This window comes from Hyperolius riggenbachi, chromosome 3 (genome assembly GCF_040937935.1).
Source record: "Hyperolius riggenbachi isolate aHypRig1 chromosome 3, aHypRig1.pri, whole genome shotgun sequence".
Classification (NCBI taxonomy): domain Eukaryota; kingdom Metazoa; phylum Chordata; class Amphibia; order Anura; family Hyperoliidae; genus Hyperolius; species Hyperolius riggenbachi.
In genome coordinates this window covers 67,448,329-67,466,352 of record NC_090648.1, presented here as the reverse complement: position 1 = coordinate 67,466,352, position 18,024 = coordinate 67,448,329, and the positions used below count along the sequence as shown (strand labels likewise).

Here is an 18,024-nt window from a genome sequence, read left to right as displayed (position 1 = left end):
TCTGCTCTGAAAGACAATCAACTACATAAAAACCTTTAAAGAAAAACATTTCTTTCTTACAGCTGATACAAATCCTGCAATAAATGCCATGGAAACAAACGTAGGGTTAGCATTCTCTGTTTACAAATTAGCTGCTCTGCTGAGGCAGCCAGCTGACACAGCTGAGAGATCAAATTACACTTGTGTTTAGTCACAGGCTAAACGCTCTAAATACATACAGGGTGCATATCTCTATGTTCTCCTTCTGTCCTGTGCAAGAGTTCAGGTTATTAAAATAGGTTATAGTTTACAATATTGATTTAGAAATGTTTGCAGATTGTAAAATCTTTCCTCTCCCTGATCTGAATTCCTTAATTTTTTCACAGGTGACATCTTTACTGCTGGCAAGCAGCATCACTGCTGAATGTTTCTTTACTGTACGTTCTGACGTGACCACAAACAGCACTTGGTCTCCCAGAGTGCACTGGGGCAGAATCGCTGTATAATTAAATAGCATAGGCTAAATATCACTGGGAGGGCGGGGCTACATACCAATATACAGCTATATATAGATATAGGAAGCGTTTCTGGTGTTGAAGCCAAGAAAAACAGAAAACTGGGTGTCTTGAATAATGTAGGAGGATCACATTGAAGGAGAAAAAACAACAGATACATCATTTACTGATGTGCTATTCCGGGGTGTGAGTTTTCTAGGTGTTGAAGCAAATGAAGCATTTTTGAGTCCCACAACAGAGTACAGAGATCATCTCTAAAATAACAATAACAAAATCTGGTGTGGTCTGGTTTCATTTAGGCGAGTTATATACTTGAGGACTCATAGATGTCACTTTTTGGCAGACTATTCCATTTTTCACTTTGCACATAAGTTAGGAAGCACGGTGGGGTAGTGGTTAGCACTCTTGCCTTGCAGCGCTGGGTCCCCGGTTCCAATACCAGCCAGGTCAACATATGCAAGGAATTTGTCTGTTTTCCACATGTCTGTGTGGGTTTCCTCTGGGCACTCGGGTTTCCTCCTACATCCCCCTAAATTGGCCCTAGACTGTAATACATGCACTACACGATACATACATAGACATATGACTATAGTAGGGACTAGATTGTGAGCCCCTCTGAGGGACAGTTAGTGACAAGACTATATACTCTGTACAGCGCTGCGGAAGACGTTGGCGCTGTATATAGGTACTAAATAATAATAATAAGTTGAAATAAAGTGCTCAAGGTTTCAGATAAAGGTGACGCCTGATTGGCTGCTGAGGGCCGTTGTGCTGAAGTGTGTTGGTGAATCCGGCTCAGCACCACTTACCCCTCCTCCGGTGCCGCCGGCTCCAACGTGCGGCATTCCCTCGGCTCGTACAGGATCTCAATGTCATCGGCGGGGAAGTCACAGAGATCTCTCAGCGCTTCACAATCCGACTCAGGGGGGTGACTGGCGAGATACTCCTCAATGTCCAGCGCATCAACCACCTCTGTGAGGGGAACCTACAATGAGGGGTACACATGATGGTTTAAAGGGGAAAGAATATCTGCATAACAGACTCTACAGTAAAGACAAGTGAGCTGCAGTTAATGTCTGACAGAACCGACAGGTTTTGGACTAGTCCATCTCCTCATGGGGGATTCTATGGGTTTTCTTGGTTTCAGATGCATTTTCTGAACGTCAGTTTAACTGTTGAAATAGTAAAATACCAGCCAGCCTCCCTACTCACTTACACATAATTTTGGCAGTTAGACTGAGCAAAAGCTGTTCAGGAAATGCTTTTGAAAACAAAGAAAACACTGAGAATCCCCCATGAGGAGATGGACTAGCTGTCGATTCTGTCAGACTTTAACTGCTTACTTTTTTTGCTGGAGTGGTCCTTTAAGGCGAACCTAAACTTAGAACTTCCTCTAAAAGATAAAGCAACAGCATACTAACCTTTAAAGAAAAAAAATATTCCATATAGCTGATACAAATCCTGCAATAACTCTGCAGTGTGTCTACTTGCTGCTTTCATGACATAGGGTAAACATCCAGTGTTTGCAAATTAGCTGCTCTGCTGAGGCTGCTAAGATTCCTAAGGCCGGATTCACACTGAAAACCGGCGGTAGCAGTGCAATCGCATGATCACATCACACAGCAAAAAATAGCCTTCAACTGGGATTTCAGCATTAATACACGGTAATCCTTCTGGCTGAAAGCCAAACAGGAAGTGAGGCTCTCTAGCGCTCACTTCCTGTGGCGGAATTGTGCAGGAGTGTATTGAAAAAACTACCGTAACACGCATGCGCATCGCCAACATGAAAATGCTGCGTCGTCATAGACTTATACAACTTCTAGTCTGCTGCACGTCATGTTGCCCGGCAACGCACGGATGCTCTAGCGTCAGATGCGATGCTTCCAGCGCATAACATCCAGTGTTAGAGGTCCCATAGACTTTTACTGCCCTAGTGTCACCCTGCAGTAACAACAAAACCATCCCAGTGTGAAAGGGGCCTGAGCTGACACAGCTAAGAGATCAAATCACACTTGTGATTAGTCACCGATGAGGGGGAATCAAACAGGGTAAACTCTATAAATACATAGAGGGTGCTTTTCTCTCTGTTTTCCTTCTTTCCTCTGCAAGAATTCAGGTCCACTTTAAGCTTGGTTCACACAAATGTCTCAGTGCCTGTCAGTTTTGATGGCTTAGTTCACACATAAACCTGTACATTTCCGGTCCAGGTGGGTTTAGGACACTGACACGTCACTTCCATTGTTTGCTATAAATCTTTACAAGTGGCCAGCTCATCCTCAGTCCTCTTCCCTGTGTCATCTGCACACGCTGAGGACAGAGTGACAATTTACAAGTGGGGAGAGGGCAGAGAACGTTTTACCAGCGACACATGTCAAGCATCATATGCTGCAGGTAGCTTACCCTGACTATAGATGGACACAGAGTAACTATTATTACACTATGGAACAATAATTGGAGGATGCTAGGCATACCACTAAGCTTGTAAATATGGTTGTAGTAACTTTACAAGGATAAAAAACAATGGTTAAAGTCTGTTGTAAAAGGAGAGATCCACTTATAGTAAACAAATGAGTAAAGGCTCATACACACGTGCAACTTAAAGTGCACCTAAACTGAAAAAAAAAAAAACTTCAACTTACCTGAGGCTTCTACCACCCCCCTGCAGTCGCCCTGTGCCTGTACCACCAACAAAGCAATCCTCCAGTCCCACGCAGCAACCCTCTGTCATTTAGCTGCACAGCCCTGGCCCGCGTGCCTCCTGATCCCACTTCCATGGACAGGAGCGCTCTGTGCATGCGCAGTATGAAAAAATCTCTACTACGCATGCGCAGATCTCTCCGGACAACGGGACCGTGATCAAGGCCGCACATGCGTAGTAGCCATCAACTCGTCAAGTGAGCTAGCCTGAAGAGGGTCGCTGCAGGAGACTGGAGGATGACTTAGGGCACAGGGTGACTGCAGGGGGCTGGAGGATGACTTAGTGACAACGCGGGCACAGGGCGACTGCAGGGGGCTGGAGGTTCACTTAGTGACAGCGTGGGACAGTGTTTTTTAACTTCAGTTTGGGTTCCCTTTAATGCATGACCAACTGGCCAAAATGAAGAACCGCATGACTTTTCGTTTGCATGACCAGCATGTACACACGCGCTGACCAACTAAACAGCCAACTCATTTAAATTTGTGGGGGAAAAATTAAGATATAGATCATTTAGGTGTGATAAGCAGTGATAAAGTTAATGGCAAATAAATGGGAGGAGCACTGACATGAGAAAATTGCTTCTGTACTTAACTGGTGAAAACAACCCGTGGGCTGAAGTGGTGAATTGTCTACAAATGTTTTTTAAAGAAAACCTGAACTGAAAATTAAAAGTCAAAATAAGCATACACAAGTCATACTTACCTCCTGTGTAGTCTACTCCTCAGTGTCTTTCTCCTGTCCCGCATCCTATTTGTTCACTGTGATCAAGGGAATTTTCTGTCCTCCATTTTGAAAATGGCCATTACCCATAACAGCTTTCTGGTCAGCACACAGTTAAACTGTAACATCGCCCACTTGAGCCATAGGGAAACATGGACATTACTGGTACATCAGTTTTCCTCTCAGCTATAACTGACAGTAACTGATACTTTACTGACAGCAACTGATATATTTCAGATCTGACAAAATAATGTTGTCAGAACTGGAAGGGATTATTGTCAGAAGAAAATGGTGAGCTTCTGAGAGGAACTGATGGTGAGGTAACTATGTAATGTTCATTTGAAGTTACCTCATGTGTTTATTTTAAATATTTTTACTCAGTACAGGCTCTCTTTAAACATTACTTGATTAACTATAAACACTTATTCAGATTTATATATACTTGGCTCTTTAAAAAAATAAAATTCAAAATGTACTATAACGAAAGGCTATGACAAGTTTAATTGCCCCCCCCCCCCCCCCCCCCCCCAGCCCAACTAATACACCTGCAGGGTTAGACGTACCATGTGTAATGAGCCTAGGTTCTAGGTGAGGCAAAGAGCAATGGGGAGGTACAATACAGATCATGCTAATCACATCTTATCCCAGCAGATTTCATGAGGGAGCAGTCAGGCTTCCATGGAACAACAACAAACATCAGGCTGCTTCAGACGTAGGAAAACAAAGTTATGTGAACTCACTGATTGCTGACTTCCTCCTCGCTTCTTGGAAAGCTGCGGCGACCCCCCATATTCTCTGGAGACTTGCTTCCGGACCTCCGATGCCACCGTCCTGCCACAAGAAACAACAGGGACTAATGATTTCTTTCATCAAGTCCTGGCAAACTTCTAACTGTTCTCACCTTATGACCTTTACTTTGGAGGACCGCTACAGTGAAAATGTTTTTACCCCCCAGCACTACAGTCATTCATGCAATGGCAGCACAAGTGCAACGTTTCTGTCAACAGGGATCCCCCTCTGCACTTCATTATCGCTGACAAGCTGAGACATTTGTGCTGTAAAGGCAAAAAGTTCTAAAGCTGAATGATAAGCGCACCAACACACTATAACCAGGGCTGTGGAGTCAGAGTGGAGGAGTTGGAGTCGGAGCAATTTTGGGTACATGGAGTCGGTGCTTTCATAAAGTGAGGAGTTGGATGATTTTTGCACCGACTCCACAGCCCTGACTATAACTGAAGGACTCAATCTCTATTATCATCATTTATTGGATTTATAAAGTGCCAACATATTATGCAGCGCTGTACAATACATAAGATTACAGACAATGTTAACAGGGGTGACCGACAGCACAATACAGGTAATAGACAATAAATACAATACCGGTAATAATAAGCACTAAGATACACAACACAATACAGGTAGTATTACAATGCCAGATCATACACTGGAGTGGTAGTGATAATACAAGGTCACATTACTCTGGGTAGAGTGTACAACCAAGTATGATACACAAGGAAGGAGGGTCCTGTGGTGACAATTCTGCCCATGAGCTCAGACGTATCCCTTGGCTACAGCTGAGCAATGTGTATTGTGTCACTTTTCGGTCACACATCAAAGTTACAGATGTTGAAAAGCGGACAGAAGCAGACACAACTGCAAAAGGGCTCGTTTCCGCTGCAACGGAGAGCTGCGCGACTCTGCATTGCACGTCACTCCCGGGGGTGGAGCATACTGAATGAGATCGCGGGCACAATCGCCCCAAAATGCAGGCATGTGTGGAAACAACAGACAGTGCAGTCTACTCACTGTCTGCTGTCCCGTTTCCGTAAGCGCGGCTGAAAGCGTGCTATATGGAAACGAGCCCTTAGTGGGCTCAGGCCCTGAGTGCGTGTGTATGTGGGTTAAAGAACACCTAAAATGAGAGGTATATGGAGGATGCCATATTTATTCCCTTAGAGCGGTGATAGGCAAACTTGGGTCTCCAGCTGTTAAGAAACTACAAGTCCCACAATGCACTTGCCTTTATGAATCATGACTGTGGCGGTCAGACTCCTGCAAAGCATTGTACAGCAGAAGCATTGTGGGACTTGTACAGAGGAGGTACAGGGGACAGAGATGGCACATTGTTCCGACTTAAGAACAGATTCAGGTTAAGAACGAACCTACAGTCCCTATCTCTTTTGTTAACTATAGAACCATTGTTAATATTCATATTGCTATTATTGGATTATTATACTGTTGGATGGGCAAGGTTGTGCATAAAATGTTTTTAATTGTTTTTATTGTTATTGCATTGCTAGGAGTATATTCGTTCTCATATATATTAGATGTTAACATTGTGAAATAAAGATTTTGTATTGATTTTTCTATAAGCCTATCTGAGTGGTGCTTTACTTAAAGGGCCCCTTTCCTCTTTTTGCTTAAATGTTTTTTGACCCTAGCACACTCAGATTTGTGTAGATGTTGTGGACGTCAGTGGACAACCGGTCGTACAATTGGACAACAGTGTCACCTGATGCAGAATTGTATTGGAAGCCAGAGAATGACTGCTCGCTGGCTTTCCTGTGGATTGATGGTACCAGCACTGCTATTCTATATGTGAGCCACCGATATTTTAAGATGCAGTGGACCGCATCTATAAGTAATACATGTTTGAGTGGAGGGCCGTTGAAAAAGGCTCAGAGCGCCGCATTGGGCCCGCGGACCTCAGTTTGAGTACCACTGCTCTATAGGACCCAGAGCCTCCCCCATCCTTTGGCAAGTATCTGTTTTTTTTATATTTTGATAATGATTCAGGTTTGCTCTAAGAACTCTTTAAAAGGGGAACTGAAGGCGGTGAATTCACCAGCTCCTCACTTGCATTGGCCAGGCGGCTGATAGCACTCGGTATTGGCGGTGGACAGGTGACCTCATCATGGAGTTCCATCTAAGCATGGCTGCAGCCATGGCACTGCCACCAGGTGCTTCCACCGCCTGTGAAGCACTGACATGTCTGGTGTGACAAACCCTGCAATCGGCAGCATTTTAAATGCACCCAAATGGCGCTCATGGATGGCAGAGGGGATGCTAAACTGCCTGGCAAGCGCAATGTTCAGCCTCCAGTCTGAGAGAGGCCTCAGAGCATTAAAATGTGCTAGTTTAACAGCTTTTCATTAAAATAATAATAATACTTTGCTATCTAGCCAATCACAGAGGACCTGGCGCTTGACTGTTAACCCGCTGGGCGGGGCTTAACACCACCTCAGAAGAGCGGACACCATCTTGCAGAGTGAATCTGGACACAGGGCCTTCCCAGGTTCACCGAGACCCTCAGTCACTGTGGCCACTTTATCCCTGTATGACTGATAACAATACGGATCAGCAGAACTATGCTTTCACACACATGCAGCGAGTTCACACAGAAACAGGAAGTTTGTGGTATCAGGAAAGCACCAGAGTGTTTTAAAAGAAAATAATACATTTGGCTGGAATTTTACTTTTATGCCTAAATAGTGTTGTACTGTGGAAAGGATTTAAAGGGAACCTAAACTTAAAATAATACCAGACTCTCCAGTTGCCAGACTCTCCTGCTGATCCTGTGTCTCTAATACTTTTAGCCACAGCCCCTGAACAAGCATGCAGATCAGGTGCTCTGACTGAAGTCAGACTGGATTAGCTGCATGCTTGCTTCAGGTGTGTGATTCAGCCACTACTGCAGCCAAAGAGATCAGCAGGACTGACAAGCAGCTGGTATTGTTTAAAAGGAAACATCCATATGCCTCTCAGTTAAGATTCCCCTTAGAGTCTTGTTACGTTTATTTTGTTATCTCTGCCTTAAAGGAGTTCTCTGCCTTAAAGGAGTCCTCCTCCGATTCGCCGTTTTACGCCGCAGGCCCCGGTGTAGCGCAGCATGTCATCCAACTGCGGCTGCACGGCCTGCCGCCTGCTTGCTCCCGCATCATTGAGAGCTTATTGCACAGGCGCAGTACACGAAAACTTCATACTGCGTCCTCGCAGTAAGCGTTCGAAGATGCGAGCGAGAGCACGCATTATTAGTCTTGTCAGACAAATAATTGCCCGTTGCCGGCGGATCGGATCACACAAAATCCCTTTAAAGAGAATGTGTACTCTAAAATTCTTACAATAAAAAGCATACCATTGTATTCATTATGTTCTCCTGGGCCCCTCTGTGCTGTTTCTGCCACTCTCTGCTGCAATCCTGGCTTGTAATTGCCAGTTTTAGGCAGTGTTTACAAACAAAAGACATGGTCTCTAACCAGCATGTGATAGGCTGAGAGTAGCTCAGTCTGTGACTCATAGAGAGCCTGGAGGGGGCTAGGAGAGACGTGTATTGCTTCTATCCTATCACAAGCAGAGCAGCACATTCCTGCCTGAGCCCGACAAAGCCGTCAGAGGAAAGAAGATTAGATTATATAACAGAGATAATACAGCCACTGTGCAACTAGGAAAGGCTGCAGTAATCCAGACCACATTAGATCAGGCATAGGAACTTATAGGATAGAAGGAATAAGGCTGAAAATGTTGTTACAGAGTCTCTTTAAGCTGGCCACACAAAGTTGCAAAGAGGCTTCGCTGTGCCAATTTCATGACACTGTCAAGCAATAACTGTAAACCCCACCTGATGGCTTTTTAACTTTCACACCGGCTGCGTTCCATTTTGCTTTTTGAAAAGGCTTGCGATGTTTACAAATGCAAGTACAGTAAAGTTACAATTAGAGTCGTGGGAATGCATTGATACAGAATGTGTTCCCGATTTTCTAAAAAGGCAATCGTAGTTCTGCTGCATTTTTCCTGTGTTTCAATTGAGGCCAACATACAGTTCTGAAAAACACAACTCGAAATGCACAATGTGTTTGCATTTGCGATTGCTTTCTCAGATTGTGTTTCACGGTTATTGGTGGGAAAGGGTTCTTCTTACACTACATGCGATGCCGAATTGGATGTGATTTTACCTGCATGCTATGTTTTTTTTTTATGCATTTTCTTCCTGTGTTGCCAGCGTCCAGTGAAAAAAAAAGAAATCACAAATTGGAATCCCAAATCGGAATTGCCATTTACAGTGTAAAAAGCAGAATAAACATCCTTGCAGAAAAGCATTTGGAACAAGACACCGGGCTGCTGCAGATGTCGGTGTGAACCGGCCATAATGTAAGCGTGAATGGTGCCTAAAGTTAAAGTGGATCCGAGATGAAAAACTATCTATAACAAGTAACTTGTCTATATATCTTATCTAAAGTTTAGTTGGTTTACACAACAAATCTAGCTGCAAACAGCTTTTATAGAATATGATTATTTCTTCCTGTGATACAATGACAGCAGCCATGTTGTTTGGAAACATTACACAGAGGCAGGCTTATCTGCATCTTGAGCAAAAAAACCTAATCCCCCTCCTCCTCCCTGCCTCTGAAATCTCTGGTTAGTAATACCTCCTCCTGCCCAGACTGAGCCCTTGCTACTGCCTGAAAGTGCCTTGGCTCTCTGAAAACCTGTGGGAGTGGCTTATTTAGTTTATAGGGAATTAGAGTATTAAAACAAAAACAAAAAAGTATTTGGCTTGATTAATGCCCTATAAACAATAGGAAAGGAACACAATTATGCAATGAGTAAAAGTTCATCTCGGATCAACTTTAACTGCACAGTCAGCGCCAAAGTTATCTCCTGTCAGAGCAGCTTGCTAGTTCCCCACAAGGTGCAGCCGTGCTACAGAACCCTGTCTGTCTTCAGCTCCCACTTCTGCCGGAAAGTGGAAATATTTCTGTAAATGGATTTATATTCTGTGGCTATTTTAGAGAACAATAGCGCTCGCTGGAGCTCAGCTCTGGCTTCCCTTCACAACGTAGGTAGCGTTATACAAATTGAGAACAATGATTCTGGCTGTGCCTGACGCACACAGCCACAGGAGGCCCGAGCCGTCACTAAGCCGTGGAGATCCACTGACACAGTTCCAGCCATTATCCCCCTGAGAGGAAACGTGTATAAAGAGCTGCGGAAAGTATGGCACTATAAAAAGAGGATTTCATGCTATTATAGGTCTCCGCCCTGCGGGGCTTATCAGCTATTGTCAGGAAGTGAGCCGGTCTGACAGGGGGGGAAAGGCGGGAATGACCTGCCAGACAGCAGCCGCTCGCCCTCAGTACAGCCAACAGCCAAAAGAGAACTAATAATGTGGCCATTATAGGCTCACTGTTTACATACCTTTATGAAAACATCATAAAATAGCACTTATCACTGTTCTTATCATATTACACAGGCAGGCAAATACCACACACACTACTTTGTAAGAGTCGTTTGTGGGGGGAAAAAAACGTGCAAAGCAGAATTGCCTTTACTGTAAGTCTACTTCACTTTCTACCTTCTTCTAGTCATCACCTTATGCTGTTATTGTTGTCTTTGTGCAATTTTTGGTGGGATTGGGAAAGTAACCATCTCGGGGAGACCCACACAAACACTGTGAGAATAGAAGGCCTGGCCCAGGTCTGAACCTAGCTAGTGCTGCAAGGTGAGAGCGCCAGCCACTATGGCCATATTGTAGTGGCCAGCGGAGGAACATGATGTAGAAGCGACATCAAGGCTCTGGGGATGTACAGGACTGGATTTTCCACAAGGCACGTGCCTTCAGGAGGAGGCAGCCCCTCCTCCTCAGATCAATGAGCTCCGGAGCTTACAGTCTAATCCATGCCTTACATCACTGACCTCAGGCACTTACACCCTAATCCTTGCTTCATGTCACTAAGGATGATATGAGGAAGTGATTAGAGTGTAAAATTCTAAGGACAGTTAGTGACCTAAGGCAGGGATTATAGTTCAGAATATATTTACTTAGGGGTGTGGCCTGTGTTCAGGGGCGGAGTTTAGGGCACCAGAACGCCTGTGCCTACAGGCCTCCGAGTTGTAAATCTGACCCTGGGGTGCTGGAGGGATCACTCCCATTTTAGCTGAAGTGGCTTCACATACATGTCACCATGGCTGTTCGGCCAGTTGGTGGTGTCATGTGACCCCATGGCTGAAGAAAGAGAGAAGTACAGGGGTGGTTATAAAGGGTGGGATATGCACAGTTGATGGGGGTGCAGTATACAGAAACTAAAGAAGGTTTCCACTGCACATAAATACTGTCCATTACAGCTCTCACCACCCTTTCAGAAGCTATGCTAAACACCTGCTAGGCGGAGGCAGAGCTGCATTCTATTCTCGCCAGGTGTCCCGATGTCTGGCTTCCCTCTGTAGTGTAGCCCCGCCCCCTAGCAGAAAAGGTCATAGGTGCTTCTGCAGTTCCAATCAGAGAAGCGATTGTGACCTCTTCTGCTAGGGGGTGGGGATAGAGGCGGAAGCTCGACATCGGGACACCCAATGAGTATATTAAACTTTATTTAAAAAAAACAAAAAAAAAAAAAACAGTTGATTGTCTGAATAATCGATTTTGCAGCGCTTGTATCCTTTGCATTGGTGTGTAAATGCACCCAAAATGCTACATGACCCTAATCATGTTCTCTCTAGTGGGCTCCCCACCATTGACATTTATTGCAAAAGCGTTTTTGTAATTGACCGCAATCGTCGGCAATCCAAAAACGCTGCCAGAAACGCTCTAGTGTAGGCATGTCCAAAGTCTGGCCTGCGGGCCAAATACAGCCCACCAAGCCTTTTCTGGTGGCCCCCAAAACTCTCTACAGTTAATTCCATGCGTCCCGCAGGCCGTAGCTGCGGTGCTGCATACAGGGGCCACCTTGTGTTGCTGCCCTGCCTCCCCCTTTGCTCACCTGTAGGATATCAGCAACCACTGTAGCAGTAACAGCCACTGATTAGCAGCTGCCCCTGTGAGAGCAGCAGTAGAAGCCACTAATTAGCAGTCGCCACTGTGCCAGGAGCAACAGCAGCCACTGCTTAGCAGCCGACACTATGCCAGCAGCAGTAACAGCAACTGGTTAGCAGATACTACCCTCTTTCCCTGAAAATAAGACCTACCCTGAAAATAATGTGTGCAGGGAAGACAGGGCAGGTGCCTAATCAGTACAGTAGCATACTTTCAAATCCATGAACATCACAGTACAAAGGAACAGCAAATGTTCTGCTGAGAGACACTTCCTAATAGAAATATAAGACATCCCCTGAAAATAAGCCCTAGCACATCTTTTAGAGCAAAAATGAATATAAGACAGTGTCTTATTTTCGGGGAAAGACGGTACTTTGCCAGCAGCAGTAACAGCCACTGATTAGCAGTCACCACTGTGCCAGCAGCAATAACAGCCACTGATTAGCAGCCACCACTGTGCCAGCAGCAGTAACAGCCATTGATTAGCAGCTGCCACTGTGCCAGCAGCAGTAACAGCCACTGATTAGCAGCTGCCACTATGCCAGCAGCAGTAACAACCACAGATTAGCAGCTGCCACTGTGCCAGTAGCAGTAACAGCCACTGATTAGCATCTGCCACTGGGTCAGCAGCAATAACAACCACTGATTAGCAGATACCACTATGCCAGTAGCAGTCACAGCCACTGATTAGCAGCTGCCACTATGCCAGTAGCAGTAACAACCACTGATTAGCAGCCGCCACTGTGCCAGCAGCAGTAAAAGCCACTGATTAGCAGCCGCCACTGTGCCAGCAGCAGTAACAGCCACTGATTAGCAGCGCCACTGTGCAAGAAGCAGTAACAGCCACTGATTAGCAGCCGCCACTATGCCAGCAACAGTAAAAGCCACTGATTAACAGCTGCCACTGTGCTAACTGCACACAGTATATGGGTTATTTCCAGTGGAAAGGTTTTATTTGACAACCTCACAGGCATGGTGGACCCCTAGTACTCTCAAAAATGGCAATAAAAAGTTTGGACACCCCTGCTCTAGCGGGTCCCAGCCCTAATGCTAAAAAGCAAAACTTACCAAGCTGACAACAGAATCAGACACTTTATCCAGTGCAAGTGAAAGGGCTTATCTATCAGAGGACATCCACTGACTGGTCTCTGCGGTTTCCACTCATGCCTGCAATCCACGACAGCTGAATGCAAGTTTAGCGACAGATGTGACAAAAATAGGCGCACTTACAGTAAGTGGTCAGGGCGTGGTTCTGTTTTGATTCAGAGATGTGTCTGAGCAGCCAAGAGGGACGATTAAAGCAGGCCTATCAACAAAGTAAAAGAAAACTAACTCCTCAACATACAGCAGCGTACTAATGGTGCCTATATTCATTCGATAAGATCTGTGGGATTGTAAGGAAATTATTGATTGCTCCCATAAACTGGTCAATTAGGTAATGTTCTCTTCAGATATGGTCGTAAAATCTCAATGGATAAAATTGTGTATTCCAATCGACCATAGAATGATTTGACATTATTTTCTCCACATACTGTGTTGTTTTCTGTACAATTCTGATCAAATGATCGAATCTGAGCAAAATATTGTAGACTTAAAAAGAAAAGTGGAAAAGTCCACCTTGTCACATCAGTCACTCACTTTTGAATAGTTATTTTACTAAGGGCCCATTTCCACTGAACCGTGTCAAACCACATGATACGTTTTTTAGAATGCATGTATTTTCCATGCAGTGTTGCATTTTTCCTACTATGCGACTGTATGTAGGGTATTTCTTTGCCAAGAAAATGAATGCGAAAAACACATACACCTAACTACACATGCGTTTACATTGAAATACATTATATGTGAATCGAGCGCAACAGGCAAACGCATCTGGAGGAAAACTGCTGCATGCCGTTGGTTTCTTTCATACATGTGAAATTCTCAAGAATGTAAACTATCCCATATACTTTCATGTACCATGCGCGAAAACCGCATAACAATGCCCTTACTGAAAACAGGCCCTGAGGGCGATCAGCAAAAAGCTGTTTTTACACTGTACAGGAAAGCGAATGATTGCGTTTTGTGATTCTATAACATTGAAATGCAATCGCTCCAAAAATGCTGCTGCACAATCAGCAAATCGCTAATCACTGGCAATCACTACAGCGCGAACACTACCATTGACTACCAAATCGCTGAAAAATCACCCAGTGTGAACTTGCCCTTAGAGTATTTTCTGCTTTGAGAAACTGACAAAAATAGGCTCTCCTGTGTGTCGCAGCCTGAGTTTAAATGGACTTTAGGAAATTATTTTAAACTTTCGGCAGTACTAAATAGGATAAGCAGTTTCCTCTGGGGAAAAACATAGCCATTCTACTGTTATCATTATTATGTATTTACAGTGGAGTAAATAAGTATTTGACCCATCACTGATTTTGTAAGTTTGTCCAATGACAAAGAAATGAAAAGTCTCAGAACAGTATTATTTCAATGGTAGGTTTATTTTAACAGTGGCAGATAGCACATCAAAAGGAAAATCGAAAAAATAACCTTAAATAAAAGATAGCAACTGATTTGCATTTCATTGAGTGAAATAAGTTTTTGAACCCTCTAACAATAAAAGACTTAACCACCCTGGCGTTCTATTAAGATCGCCAGGGCGGCTGCGGGAGGGTTTTTTTTAAATAAAAAAAAAACTATTTCATGCAGCCAACTGAAAGTTGGCTGCATGAAAGCCCACTAGATGGCGCTCCGGAGGCGTTCTTCCGATCGCCTCCGGCAGCCAGAAGTAACACGGAAGGCCGCAATGAGCAGCCTTCCGTGTTTGGCTTCTCCTGTCGCCATGGCGACGAGCGGAGTGACGTCATGGACGTCAGCCGACGTCCTGACGTCAGCCGCCTCCGATCCAGCCCTTAGCGCTGGCCGGAACTATTTGTTCCGGCTGCGCAGGGCTCAGGCGGCTGGGGGGACCCTCTTTCGCCGCTGCTCGCGGCGGATCGCCGCAGAGCGGCGGCGATCGGGCAGCACACGCGGCTGGCAAAGTGCCGGCTGCGTGTGCTGCTCGTTATTTGAGCAAAATCGGCCCAGCAGGGCCTGAGCGGCAGCCATCGGCGGTGATGGACGAGCTGAGCTCGTCCATACCGCTAAGATGGTTAATACTTAGTGGAAAAACCCTTGTCTGCAAGCACAGAGGTCAAACGTTTCTTGTAATTGATGACCAAGTTTGCACACATTTTAGGAGGAATGTTGGTCCACTCCTCTTTGCAGATCATCTCTAAATCCCTAAGGTTTCGAGGCTGTCTCTGTGCAACTCTGAGCTTGAGCTCCTTCCATAGGTTTTCTATTGGATTAAGGTCCGGAGACTGACTAGGCCACTCCATGACCTTAATGTGCTTCTTCTTGAGCCACTCCTTTGTTGCCTTTGCTGTATGTTTTGGGTCATTGTCGTGCTGGAACACCCATCCACGACCCATTTTCAGTTTCCTGGCAGAGGGAAGGAGGTTGTCATTCAGGATTTCACGATACATGGCTCAATCCATTTTCCTGTTAATGCGATTAAGTTGTCCTGTGCCCTTAGCAGAAAAACACCCCCAAAGCAAAATGTTTCCACCCCCATGCTTGACGGTGGGGATGGTGTTTTGGGGGTCATAGGCAGCATTTTTTTTCCTCGAAACACAGCGAGTTGAGTTAATGCCAAAGAGCTCTATTTTGGTCTCATCAGACCACAGCACCTTCTCCCAGTCACTCACAGAATCATTCAGGTGTTCACTGGCAAACTTCAGACAGGCCTGCACATATGCCTTCTTGAGCAGGGGGACCTTGCGAGCCCTGCAGGATTTTAATCCATTGCGGTGTAATGTGTTTCCAATGGTTTTCTTGGCGACTGTGGTCCCTGCTAATTTGAGGTCATTCACTAACTCCTCCCGTGTAGTTCTAGGATGCTTTTTCACCTTTCTCAGAACCATTGACACCCCACGAGGTGAGATCTTGCGTGGAGCCCCAGAGCGAGGTCGATTGATGGTCATTTTGTGCTCCTTCCATTTTCGAACAATCGCACCAACAGTTGTCACCTTCTCTCCCAGTTTCTTGCTAATGGTTTTGTAGCCCATTCCAGCCTTGTGCAGGTCTACAATTTTGTCTCTGACATCCTTGGACAGCTCTTTGGTCTTTCCCATGTTGGAGAGTTTGGAGTCTGCTTGATTGATTGATTGATTCTGTGGACAGGTGTCTTTTATACAGGTGACTAGTTAAGACAGGTGTCCTTAATGAGGGAGACTAATTGAGTAGAAGTGTCTAACCACTCTGTGGGAGCCAGAACTCTTAATGGTTGGTAGGGGTTCAAAAACTTATTTCACTCATTGAAATGCAAATCAGTTGCTATCTTTTATTTAAGGTTATTTGTTTCGATTTTCCTTTTGATTTGCTATCTGCCACTGTTAAAATAAACCTACCATTGAAATGATACTGTTCTGAGACTTTTCATTTCTTTGTCATTGGACAAACTTACAAAATCAGTGAGGGGTCAAATAATTATTTCCTCCACTGTATATAGCACTGACATCTTCTACAGCACTTTACAGAGTACATAGTCATGTCACTGACTGTCCTCAGAGGAGCTCACAGTCTAATGTCTATCATAGTCAGTCTAAAGGTGGCCACTAACAGTCCAATTTCTAGCGAAAAATCGTTTGAGCGATCAGAAATTCTGATCGGATTGGTTGTAAATAATCTCCACTGGTGAACACAATCGATTATGAACGAGTGAAAAAAATGTCGCCCGAATGAATTTGTGTCGAACCAAAATTTGGATTTTCTTGTTGGTTGTGATAGATAGGAAGCAAAGATTCGTTCATTGATGGATTAGTGAATGATTTATTACAATATTTCACTTCCGAATTCAGAATTTCTGATCGCTCGAACGATCTTTCACTAGAAATTGGACTGTTAGTGGCTACCTTAATGTCCTACCAAATTATTATTATTATGTATTTATATAGCCATGACATCTTCTGAAGCCTGTTACAGAGTACATAGTCATGTCACTGACTGTCCTCAGAGGAGCTCACAATCTAATCCTACCATAGTCATAGTCTAATGTCCTACCATATAATTAGTATGTATTTATATAGCACTGACATCTTCAGCACTTTACAGAATACATAGTCATGTCCCTGACTGTCTTTAGAGGAGCTAACAATCTAATTCTTACTAGAGTTGGGGAAAATAGGGACATATCTAGAGGACACTTACAACTGAATATTGAAAAAAAAACTTTCAACCAGAGGCACCGGCCACCAACCAGACTCTGCGCTCAATTTAGTCAGTACTGAACAAAAACCGAACACCACCGACAGCAGCATAAAAACAGGCTCAACTTCTAACCCATCCCCCACACCATCCAAAACTAAACACAAGTTCCACTTCCAGTTCAGTTTTAATATAAACAGTGTACAGTTCAGTTTCTTGTTTTATCAAACAAATGCTTTGAAACAATCCTAAAACAACAATAGCATACTTAGAATAACCGAAAGACAATACATTATTAATTAAAAGACTGAGCAGTGGCTCACTGTACACAAGTGACTATCTGGACTGAATTACAGAAACTTTTATTCTTCTAATCCACACTTCCTGACACAGGCCAAGAACAGTGACAGTCCTGGACAATGGCTATTGTCACAGAGGAGAGTCATACACAGCCCAGCACCCTGTGTCGTTCACACAGCAATGGCCTCAGTGGTACGAGTGAGCAATTCTCTGAGTTCCCAGTATGTGGCACAGATTAGGCCTGAACGATTTTAGGAAAAAAATGAATTGAGCGATTTCTGTCAGAAATTGCGATTTCGATTCGATTCACGATTTTCTTCAAATCAAGCTTTGTGCCCCGTCTGTGCCTGTTTGTTGCCCCTTTGTCCCCCTGTCTCTCTTCCAACACGAGTCCAGCGATGTCCGTCTAACCACTTTGCCTCCTGCAGGCTCTAATGCACGAAATACTTCCTGTATGTCATGTGACATACAGAAACCCGGAGCTTTGCCAAACACAAGAGTTGGAGGCTGGCAGCGTTGGACTCGTGCGGATGTCCTATGCTGTGGGCCTCAAGCGCCGGGACTTTTGGGTAAGTTTGAAGCCGCTTCTTCAAACTTCCCCATGTGGAAATGACGACGTGATCACGATAATTGCCGCTTTGACAATTCCGAAATTGTGATCTTGGTGATCACGATTTCGGTTTAAATTCGATTTATCTTTCAGGCCTAGCACAGATACAATCCCATCTTCAAACTCCTCAATGTAAAGGTGCCCATACATTACTCCACATGGTGGA

General features: G+C 44.5%; 1 protein-coding gene across 8 annotated transcripts in view; it reads right to left on the bottom strand.

The window, feature by feature from the left end:
* The window catches only part of DOCK6 (dedicator of cytokinesis 6), a 248,549-nt gene that overhangs the window by 193,955 nt on the left and 36,570 nt on the right, over positions 1–18,024 (bottom strand). For all 8 annotated transcript variants that reach the window (XM_068274305.1, XM_068274307.1, XM_068274306.1 and 5 more), the window contains exons 2-3: positions 4,653–4,743; positions 1,304–1,479 (exon numbers count right to left, since the gene is read on the bottom strand). In XM_068274305.1, coding sequence (XP_068130406.1) covers positions 1,304–1,479; positions 4,653–4,743 — 267 coding nt within the window. The remainder of the gene's footprint in view (positions 1–1,303; positions 1,480–4,652; positions 4,744–18,024) is intronic.